General features: G+C 38.3%; 2 protein-coding genes across 3 annotated transcripts in view; one reads left to right on the plus strand and one right to left on the minus strand.

The window, feature by feature from the left end:
• LOC113671950 (phospholipase-B 81) overlaps positions 1 to 5,134 on the minus strand; it is a 65,930-nt gene extending 60,796 nt beyond the window's left edge. For both annotated transcript variants that reach the window (XM_089206851.1, XM_027188220.2), the window contains exons 1-7: positions 4,869 to 5,134; positions 3,821 to 3,904; positions 3,389 to 3,487; positions 2,974 to 3,070; positions 2,422 to 2,509; positions 1,635 to 1,675; positions 1,415 to 1,543 (exon numbers count right to left, since the gene is read on the minus strand). In XM_089206851.1, coding sequence (XP_089062977.1) covers positions 1,415 to 1,543; positions 1,635 to 1,675; positions 2,422 to 2,509; positions 2,974 to 3,070; positions 3,389 to 3,487; positions 3,821 to 3,904; positions 4,869 to 4,981 — 651 coding nt within the window. In that variant the 5' untranslated portion in view covers positions 4,982 to 5,134. The remainder of the gene's footprint in view (positions 1 to 1,414; positions 1,544 to 1,634; positions 1,676 to 2,421; positions 2,510 to 2,973; positions 3,071 to 3,388; positions 3,488 to 3,820; positions 3,905 to 4,868) is intronic.
• A 133-nt stretch (positions 5,135 to 5,267) lies between these two features.
• Positions 5,268 to 7,399, plus strand: LOC149044925 (uncharacterized). Its single transcript, XM_089206887.1, has 2 exons — positions 5,268 to 5,903; positions 6,946 to 7,399. Exons 1-2 carry the CDS (start codon positions 5,489 to 5,491, stop codon positions 7,254 to 7,256), a joined length of 726 nt encoding a protein of 241 aa, XP_089063013.1. The 5' UTR covers positions 5,268 to 5,488; the 3' UTR covers positions 7,257 to 7,399.
• The last annotated feature ends 4,216 nt before the right edge of the window (positions 7,400 to 11,615 follow it).

Genomic DNA, 11,615 nt, shown 5'->3' on the forward strand with positions numbered 1-11,615 from the left:
TGTTCTCAATCCCATGTCCAGCATGTTAAACCTTTAACTCCCAAGATCTGATTGTTAATTCTCCCCCTCACTGTAGCCTGCAATGCAGGGATCTTGATAGTGGGAGCTAACGCTAAAAAGCTCGCAATTGTTTGTTCGACCGGCCATTTTAGATTTGCAGTTAGAGTGGACGGTGGGGGTAAGGGGCGGGAGAGGGGAGAAAAGACAGCGTAATCCTCACTCCCCTACCCCCATCCCTCTCCTTATTTTTGACCGTCGACCACCCCCTTGGTATAAATTTTTCCTCTCCCCAGCCTTCTGCTCCCATTAAATTCAAAGATGGTGGCCATAATATTCGTTATGAAATTACTCAGCACTGGCACGCCTAAATTACATCTGCTCTACAGGCTACTCTCATTGCTACACATTTCCTTGTAAATTAGTTATGAGAACTTGGTGCTGGATCAAGATAGTGACTTTTACCTGATAAGTTTGATTATTCTCATTACCTGTTTGCTGAATAATGTATGGATATTATAGGGAGAAGTTACATGTTAATCACGACTGGGAGCCAAAGGGTTAAGCCAAGAGGTAACTGTGTCCCCTCCCATGAATGACCAAGACAGAATTTCTCCTCACAATATCAATATAATATCAAGCAGACAAGTAATGAGAATAAAGAAAAATATCAATAAGGGGATTATAATTTGATCCAATTCCAAATTCTCCAAACTAACATAATATGAATTGTATGGCATACAGTAAGGAGAATTAAAATGAGATCTTGGGAGTTAAGGGTTAACAGATAGATTCCCTGTTGCTGTGTGTCTGTTCAGTAACAGATCAGAGATGATGTCAAAATGTGATGAGAACAAAAATGTGCCACACATGCATGGCACAGTGGAGCATATCACTGATGTTCTCACTACATTTTTTACATCTTCTGCAATTTATAACTGTACAGATCCATGACAATCTGGAATCTATTTGTTTCATAAAATAAAAAAGCAAACTAGTGTTCATGGTGATGTCATCTATGCGTATTCCCTCCAATAGAGTTAGTGAGAACCAATCAAAACGCATGAACAATTCAGCCTATCATATTATACTCTTCCATGCAGCAATAGAGTTAGAGCTTGTATTATGAATACATGCAATCAAGATCAAAAGCACCTTGTACCTTAATCCTTTTATTCCCACATAAAATTTTTAATTCTCCTTACTGTCAACCATACAATTCTTACGATGTCAGTTCAGAGAATTTGGTATTGGATTGACAAATTATCCCCAAATTGATATATTTCTTTATTCCCATCACTTATCTGGTTGACATTATATTGATATTGTAGGGAGAAATTCTGACTTGGTCACTCATGGGAGGTAAAGGGTTAAGAACAATAATAACTTAACACCCAAATTGAACTCTAAAGAATACCTTGGCTGTAATCTGCTCTTCTGTCATACTACTCCAGTCGGGTGGTCCATCAGGACTGATCACATCACCCAGAGTCAAGTAATCACCAATACCATTAAGAAGTTGGAAAGCAAACTTGCCCAGCACTTCCTAAAAAGATTGGGAAAAATTCATCAACAGCAAATCATCTTAGGCAGCATGACTTCCTAAACTTATATGTTATGCTGCAATCAGAATTTACCTTCTCCTTGGGTGGGTTCTCTGTATAACCAGCTATAAGCCCTATATTAAGAAAAATCAAAATGAGATAGAAAGCCTATAATGGTCAGACTACCCAGTAATTAATACCTAGACAGCCTGAGTTGAAGTAGATGTTGATAATTTCTTAACAACTACACACACCCTACAACAGATTTACTCAATGAAATTAATACCGTCAACATTAACTTAACAGAATGACCAAACTCTTATCAGAAGATTAAACAGATCAATAATAACTCACAAATGCTACTTCTAAAACAAATTTCATTTTTTTAAGCATCATAGAAAGCAAAAGTTGTTGAATCTGTTTCAAGCTCTTTGCTTTACAAAAAATGGATTGTGGAGTGGAAATTTTTTTCAGTACCATTACAGCAAAGTGGAAAAAAGCAAACCAACAGGAAAAAGATGATTTGCCAGTCTGGGTCAGTCTACATGGGAATAAACTCAGCTCTTTTTTTTGGCAAATGATGAATTTGAGGAACACTGTAGAAATCATTTACACTGTTTTATAACTAAGTTAATCAGTAACATCAGACACTGCGTTTTGTTTGACATATTCTTGTTTAACCAGTTTGATAACGTGTGTTTTTTTTGTAATAACACCCTGATTTCGTTTTGAGAGTTTCAATGTTTTTTGATTGAGCAAATTGATGTATGAGTGATTCCTACAAAATAAACAAGTTTAACGGAGTTTCGAATACAATTATTATAAACACTAAGCTCAGAGCCTTCTATAAATTAATGAATATTTGACTAATATTGTTCACCATCATATTGAGACACAATGTTTCCCATTTGTCTCCAAAGTGAGCTGTTCTTTGATTCACTTTTTATTTTGTTTCTCATCCATTCTTCCTACAAAAGAAATAAATAGGAAAAATCTTTCATTTTTGCATCAACAAGTTATATGTCTTTGCGCAGAGCAAAATTCAGCAGAAATGATCGAAAAAAAATCAAGAGTGATTTGTTCTATTCCTAACTAGGTTGAATGATTGCTATGCTCTGTTTCTTTAAAGAAAAGGAGGGATGTCATGTACAAGAGGGCATAAGGAAGCAAAGAAACAAAAAAGAGCAAGGTCAACTTCTTTGTGTGCAGTTGTGTTATTCAATTGTTATTTACATAGCATTAGGGAACACAACAATGATGGATGTCAGCCAGTGTTAATGGAGGATGGAAGAGCAACATAGTTCACCAGAGGAGAGGACAGAAGATGTTTCCAAGCTCAAAGAAAGTTTCTTTTCAACATCATAACTTCAAAGGTACCCTAAGGAAGACAACTAGCACACCACTAAGCAAAAAAAATACTGTTTGTCATTACCTGGGCATCAAACCATTCTTCAACCTTTTTCACAAACTGTTCTGATTTTTGGCCGAAGGCAATGTAATAATTGTTCTCATAATTTTCATTTATCCTCCTATAAGGAAACAAAATAAAGATGTTATTACCCTTTAAACCCTAAGAGTGATTAGAAACTAAATTCTTCTATCAGCATCAACCCTAAAACAAACATTGAGGTCATGAGAATAAAGGAAATGATCACTAACTAAAGAAGCTCTTGATTGTTAAGCAAATTCTCCTTGTCAGTACCATAGGAAATGTATAGAGAACAGTATGGAGAAAACGTATACTGATGTTAGGGTATAAAGGGTTATTAAACATTCTCTCTTACTCTTCAGAAGTAAATTCAGTTGGGAAGTTAACAATATAATGAGTTCATCTTCAAGACATTTACCCTGCAGTCAAAGCTCCCTCAAGATACCCTGCTGCAAACATGATAGTCTGATCACTGTAACTTCCTGTTGAACCTGAAGCAATGTTAAGTTCACCCCATCTAAAATAAAAAAAAAAAACCAGCAAATATAAGTTTACTAACCTAAGCCAGGAAATAGCTCACTTTCCACTATTTGTTAAATGGTGAAAAATTCCTTGCCAAGTTTCATATGCATCCCATTTGTCATGAACTCCAAGTATCATCAACTGATTGGGGGGGGGGGGGTCCTAACTTAACATTGTATCAACATTTGAGAACATTAGTAGTTTTTTGGTTGCAAAAGAGACTCAGTTTTCCTTTACAAAGGGGGAGGGGTGAGAGAGCAATCATCCAAGGACCCTCCTCCCCTTTCTCAGCTATATGTTTGCCTTTGATCACACTTGCTTCACATACCCTGTAGCAATCAAAGCATCATCATAGGTTCCATAGGCTACACCATTTTCTTTGTCAAGTACTCCAAACTCTATATGGTACTTCCTATGAAATTGTTATAGGAAATCCATTGTCAGTCTTTGTTTGACCATATTTATGTAGGCTGTTAATGATTTGTATAGTCTAGCTGCATGTTTAGTTTATTCCTGATAAACTGTTATCACAAGCTCATGACTAGTTTAAATTTATGCTATATGTGACTTGTGTCTGTAATTTATTTGTAACTATAAAATAATGATAAGGTTTGCAAAGTTTTCATGTTTTTGTGAGGAAGAAGGAAGGTGTTTTAGGATTCCTGACAATCACAGCAATCCCTCTTTTCCTTTCCCCAAAGAAAAGGAAGGAGGGTGCTAAATCTAATATTACAGTAATCCCATATTGACTAGAAAGTTGTTCAATATTCAACCATGATAACGTGATGTCACACTTGGTCAAAGTTAGCAGAATTGAAGCATCCACCACTTTTCGTCCGAACATGAGATTCCTGTAATCATTTCTAAATAAATTATTTATTATCTATTACTTATAGTAAAATTTCCGCACAGCCCTATACTACATTATGCATTCAGTTCTTGGATAGAGGAAAACAATACATTGCCATTGGGAAAACAGATCTGTTTTACAATAGTATGGGGCGGTGCGGAAATTTTACTTTACTTGTCAGCAGAAACACTTTAGCGCTAAAAAATTGTTTGAAGTCTGGTACCGAAATGAAATTTCATCGGAACCTTTCCTCGTTAATTATGAAGTGTTACATAACTCGTGATCACATATCAACGAGGAAACGAGAGGTGAGATCAGCCCAGTAGATTCTTGGCCCTTAGCCATCTCATCTTAAGCTTATAATAACCATTCCCAGCCCATAAAAATACAATCTCTAGGATAAACATCAAAATACGATACATTAATTTTTTTCTCTTTCGCTTTTTTAGCTGTAGATGTAGATCACAATATTATCCCAAAGATCAAATTGACTGCGACAAAAACGGAATAAAAATAGCAAACTCACCCATCTGTGTAATAAACCGTTCCATTCATGGAATAATCTCTTTTGCTAAAAGAAATCCTAGCGAAAAGTAAAAGGAAACTAACGAAAGCTTTCCACACAGCGACTTTCGCCATTTTTCAGTTCCTCACGATTGCGTGACTGATTGTCTCATGCGGCAATCACGAGGTCAGTCGTCACTTGGATCGGACCGGATCGGATTACGGATTTAGAAATTTACGGATTTTAGAAATTTTGTGCGACAAGCCAAAATAAAGTTTCCGTGACATAATGGAGCGCAGGCCCCACTTGGAGAGTTTTTTTTTGCCCAAAAACCCTATGTAGTCGCTGTCTTTCACGGCTGTGTCGAGGAGTGTTGAGTAGTAGTTGGTGGGGCGTCAGGGGTCCAGTGGTTAGTGCGCTGGCCCCGGTTGTTCGAAAGCCGATTAAATTATCCCTCGATTAGAGGTTAATCGACGATTAAATTTCTTATCCCAAGGATAGCTAATCTAGGTTTAAAATAACGTTCCTGAAAGCAGATTTATCCCTTGATTAACTATCCCACGATTAAGCTGAGGTTAAACCATTCAAACCGGTTATTAAGAGCTACGCGGCTACGCACGGAAAAAAATTGGAGGGAAAAAATGGCGGAAAGGGAGAGTGCACATGGAAGTGGAAACCAAACGAAAGACAGAAAAAGAAAGCATAATTTTTCAGTTTATGAGATTGAAGTCATCACCGATAATGTCAAAAAAAATCTCGATTTAATCCAATCCAAATTAACGAATGCTGTGACCAACAAAAAGAAACAAATGCTATGGGAAGAAATAACCCAAGCGGTAAATGCGGTCGGAACAGCCAAGCGAACAGTCACGGAGGTAAAAGACAAGTGGAAAAATCTCCATAGCATCGCCAAGAAAGAATTTGCAGAATTCAAGAGGGAGACCAAGATAACTGGAGGTGGTCGGGCTCCAAAGTCGCCGAGTGTTGCCAGCAAAGAGATTATTGAGGTGCTTGAGGACACGCCGGCGTTCAGCGGTTTGATTGGCTTTGAGACAGGTTTGAAAACAATTCTCTATTGTTTCTAGGTTACCAAAAATTTTAAAATTGTAGACAGTCAACCGGCCATGTTGTTTCGGCGGGGTTTTCAGCTTATCAATCGCTTTCCCGTCTTTGAGCATACGAAATGTTCGGACACAAGGGAGGAAAAGATAAGTTTGCATGTTTTTTTTTCCAATATCCGTAACTGTATTAATCAAGTTTCACCTTGTTTAGTTTATTATCCCGTCACATTTCATGAGTGTACTTCACTAAGCGAAGGCTGCTACGGAGAACTCCAAACCGGTTTTCTGCTTTTGCGGCATTTATAGGGTTGCATTCGATTAAACCCTGTTTAAGCTGAATATAGACGAACGCTCATGACGGACTGTCAGTAATTTAGCAGACATATATATAAATTTCAGCTTCACTTGATTAATTCATATGTCGAAGATTGCATAGCTCCGTCATTTTGGAAAGCGATCTGAGGAGTGAGACAAAAACCTTTGATTTCGAAGAATGTCTTGGATACGGTTTATAATTTGGTTAAAATTCGTTTTGCCAAAGACAAAGTGCTCCTATTGTTTCTTTATTTATCTTGTACTAAGGAGTGTTCTTCAAATATTTACGATCGGCTATTTACATGTATAAATAACTAATTTTTATTATTTCGTTTTGACGCAACTTTGTTTATGTTTGTGATTGACGAAATAATTTGTTGTTGTACCTGTTATCATGTCCTATTTTTTCGATCACTAAACTGTGGTACGGTTCTCGTTGTCGATTCACTCTGATTCCCCTTTATCTGTCTAAAATAAGCTTAACTTTTGGTACATGATTTACAGATTTTATAAGCATTTTCGTGAATGATTTCACTGAGTTAAGTCTACCAGTACACAAATTCATTTTATGAAATTGAATAATTTATTTTTTACATGTTTAAGCCTCAGATTCCTTGCGGGAGAGATGCTCCTTCTGTTATTTCATTTATGTGATGCATAAAACTAAATTCACACTTTTTGAGCCTGAGTGAAACCTTAATTGTGCTTGAAATATTTTGTAGGAGAAGATGCTCATTTACCAGCAGAGTCTGCAAAGACTGTGTTTGAAGAAGACTGTCTGAGCCTTAATGAAGACATGCATTCTTCACCAGCCAAGGCTGATGAACAGAGGAAGCCTTCAAAAAGGATAAGTAATGGCGATGTTTTAAAAATGCAGTACGAATGCCTGTGTACTCAGAAGGAAATGTTGAATCTTAAAAAACAAAAATTGAAAATGCAAATTCATCTTCTGGAGCAACACGTCAATGCAAACCAAACCTTCGCAACTGCATTAAATGCAAATTTTGTAGTTCCCAACACCGATTCATTTTAAAGGAGGAATAGTGTAATAAGTCCTCTTAAAGAAATATTTTGGGCAAATGTTGTTCTCATATAATTTATTATAAAACATACACAATGTATTTTGTTCTCAAAATGTATTTTGACATAATAAAACAGATTCTTGAGTCAAACTTATTATAATGTGTTTTTTTCTACCAGGAACCCCTTAAATGCATATATGAATTTTTTATATTTCATGGGAAGTTAAATTAAGAGCAAAACTGATTGCATAAGGCAGAAATACAAAAATTAAAAATTGTCAGAAAAAGGTGTTGCAGATGTGGTCTCGGATGACCTTGCCATCCTCTGAACCCCGGAAGCAAACAAGATTAGGTTGATCATCAGCCTCAGCATAGCCATCCAAAGGTTCCTTTCTCAGAATTGCAATGTTATGCAAAACTGCACATGCTCCGATAATGATGGACACTTTTTCTGGCTTCATTCTGATCTCAGAATGAAGCAGATGGAACCTTCGCTTCCACCAGCCAAAGGCTTGTTCTATTGCCACTCTTGTTCTTTTGTGGGCACTGTTGAACTCTTGCTGCTTGTCAGTGACTGGATTCAGGTAAGGGGTCATCAGGTATGGCTTGCAAGGGTAACCACTGTCACCCAACAGTAAACCATCTTCCAGGGACTGGTGTTGGATATTAAGTTGTTGGCCAATTCTTGAATCCCTAAATATGAAGCTGTCATGGGTGCTGCCTGGCCATCGTGCTACAATGTTGGTAAACATGCCTAAAATAAAACAGCAAAGAAGTTATGTGACCAGTTCTCAGAATCTCATCTCAGTTTATAACAATAATGTACTGCAAAGAGAAACAACAATAATTGTGTCTGTGATGAACTGGGGTAACTGATACAAATATTTAGTTTACTTGGAAAACCTTTTCATTGTTTAATTTGTTTTTTGAAATTTGGGAGACTGCATCATTTTGAAATCCCTGCCGATTGTTGCACTCTGTTGGTCATTAGCTGAGCAATATATTCACAAATATCCCACATTATTTCTTGCTTTTTTCCCTTGTTTTTTACTTTTTTATACTGTCACTAAAATATTGGTGTGATAATTTTGGTAAATTTTCTGTATGTGTGTTTGCAAACCAAACTCCACCTATACCATTTGACTCAAAAAATATTAAAAAAAAAAAAATTTTATCACCACTCCCATTTCCTGAATATGTGAAACTGCAATCTAGTAACTCCCAACAATGCAACCCCATAGCAGCTGGTGTGCTAGAAATCTCAATCTAAAACCTTCTATAAGGGGAGTACCCCTCCCTGCCAAAGGTTATTTTGCAATTTTCATAGAACACTAATTGTGACATTTGAGTATTTTACCTACCTTTGTGATTGCAAATTGCTTGCACATTTATGGAATGGAACCCTTTACGATTGACAAAATCGTTTTCGTTTTCATGTGGTGCCTGAATCTTGATGTGAGTGCCGTCAACACAGCCAATCACCCCAGGAAATCCCCCCTTGGTAAAAAAACCGCGTTTGTTTTGAAGTATCTCCTCTTCGGTCGATGGCCACTTGATGAAGTTTCTTTGTTTCTGTGCAAGGGCAAGCGAAACTTGACCGATTATACGGGACACGGATGACTTTGACAGGCCCAGAGTATCTCCAATAACTTGAAGAAAGCTTCCGGAAGCGAAAAAGCGCAACGCTACAAGGACTTGCATAGTTGTCGACAAAGCATGGTTTCGAGATGTATCTCTTTCAAGATCGTCGCGAAGGAGCTCAGATAAAAATTCTATGGACTCTCGGCCAAAACGATATCGACTTCTCAATTCTTCATCAGTAAAATTGGACAGGGAAAAGTCGTCTGGTAGCCTAAATGTCCTTTCTTTCCTTCTTGGGGCCGGCATTAAGCCTAATCCGCCAAGTAATAAGTCGGCCATTTTGTTTTGTTTGGGGAAAGTTTTCCCTCGATTAGTGAGTTAATCCACCTCGCTAGGTGTGTTAAAGTTAACCTTTATTTTAACCCTGGGATAGAGCTAATCACGCTTTCAGGAACAGAAACTAATCGTGGGTTAAATTTTATTCTTGGGTTAGGGCGATTTAATCGTGGGTTAGCGCTAATCGGCTTTCGAACAACCGGGGCCTGGACTCTGGGTCGAAGGGCCTGGGTTCAAGTCCTACCAGGGGTATGTCGCTGTATCCTTAAGCAAGATGCTTTACCCACTTTGCTACGTCTCTCGGATAAGACGTAAAGCCAGAGATCCCGTCTCACAACCCTTCTATGTTACAAATAAATTGTGGGACGTAAAAGAACGCACGCACTGTTCGCAAAGAGTAGGGCACGTAGTGCCCGGTGTTGTGCTCTATCTCGATTTGTGCCGTCGTAGGTCTGGGTGGGTGAGGTGTGATCAAAATGGACTGAAGCGGCTGCCAGAGGCGCCTTTAATATGCTGACGTCCGATCTCACCTCTCTGGTTCCTCCGCAATTCAGCCCTTGGCTGCAAGTGAGGAAATTGGCACCATTCATCTTTCTTTCTTTCTTTCTTTCTTTACCACCATGAACAAAGGCAAGCGAGAGGTACGTATCATTCTTCAATCAGGAGGAGGGCACTGGGATTTTCGGTCTTAATTTGGCTGTTTTAAATTCGGTTTCTGTGCAAAAAAAGTTCGGTTTTTCGGTTTGGCTGTTCATTTCGGTTTGCCTTGACAGAGACATACGGTTTTCTCGTACTCAGACCTCTGCGGTTTCTGAGCACGATAAAGAAGCGGGGCATATTCCTATTTGGAGTAAGGTTAAGATTATTGATCGTGACCCCCACTGATACACAAGTAGGGTCAAAGAGGCTATCCATATAAGACTTCATCCTAACAACATCAATAGGGATAGCGGAATCGACATTCCCGAAGCTTGGATACCCACGATCAAACAACACAACAGCCGATTTATGAGGACCTATGAGGGAACACCATCTAACAACCGGAAAAATGATGAGTATCGAAATGCACCGATAGCAACGTACCAACGTGCTACAAATAGCGACACGTAAACAATCGATCTCATCGCCTGATGAAGGTTTGCAGCACTGCAGTCGAAACGTCGCGATCAACATCAAAAGTGACTCTATCGTGAGACCGAACGAACAAGTTCATCTCCTAGAGTTATACCTATTAGTGGAAAAATCAGATTGTCTCAAATCGTACCTGGGGTTATCTTCATTTAAAACATTGCAAATACTTCTTGAGCATGGGCATTAACTGTACACATTAGGATACAAATTTCCTGCAAATGTCTCTTCATCACGGTTAGCAGCTTGGCCCTGAATAACTAGCTTTTTTTTCATGGTGAATCATCTTGTGGAAAACGGTACTCATGAATATGTGGGGTGGGACAGGTGTGAATACAAATCTTCTGCAACACTACCTGTAAGCGTCATTTATACAACCTTTATTTTAGTTCAATACTATGAAAAATTGTGCTATATCAGTAGCCACTAGAGGTCTCAGGCTGCCAATTTTTTTAAATACCCCTATTCTGCCAAACTGTATCAAGCGGTCATTCACTGTGGGTGACACGCTTAATACAGGTTCAACTAGCAACTGTACACGAAAGGTGTTTTTCGAGTAAATTAAACAAAACCTATCTTTCTCTATATCTTACCGAGCTCTAAACTTACCATCTTTCGTACTCTATTCACAAAACACGACACTATTGACATTGCTGACCTAGCACTATGCAGTATGCAGGACGCATGTCATATATGAACTTCGTTATGAGCCTCGCTCACCACTGTCTCTGTGGCTCAGTGGTTGACTGGTCAGAGCGCGGAATTAGACGAAAGGTTCAATTCCTCATGGGGATTCTTTTGTCCTTCCTTTGTCCCACGTTCGTGACAAGACGAAAAAACATCTTCCTATATTTCCCTACCGAGCTCAAAACTTACCATCTTCCATATTCTATTTATTAACCCTTTAATCCCTAAGTGACCAACATCCAATTTCTCTTTTCAATGTCACCCATGAATCAAACATCAAAGTCATGAGAATAAAGGGAATGATAATTAACTGAAGAACCTCTGGATTGTTCAACGAATTCTCTTTGCAAGCACATTAGGAAATGTATAGAGACCAGTATGGAGAATATGCATACTGATGTTATGGTGTAAAGGGTTAAACAAAACCCATTTGCAGTTTGCTTACGCAATTGTGAAAGAGGATAAAACTTAACCAGAGTACAAGTCCCGTTCGGAAAGAACCAGTAGTGTCAGTTCCCATCAGAACCAGCCTGCTTCATACATGGACAATACAGTCTATCAACCGGTTTTAAAGAGAGGTCGTATTCCATCTTAAGGAAAAAATAAAAGGGACCGACGAAACTACGCCTATCACCTCC

This window comes from Pocillopora damicornis, chromosome 5 (assembly GCF_964200805.1).
Source record: "Pocillopora damicornis chromosome 5, jaPocDami1.2, whole genome shotgun sequence".
In the NCBI taxonomy this organism is placed as follows: Eukaryota; Metazoa; Cnidaria; class Anthozoa; order Scleractinia; family Pocilloporidae; genus Pocillopora; species Pocillopora damicornis.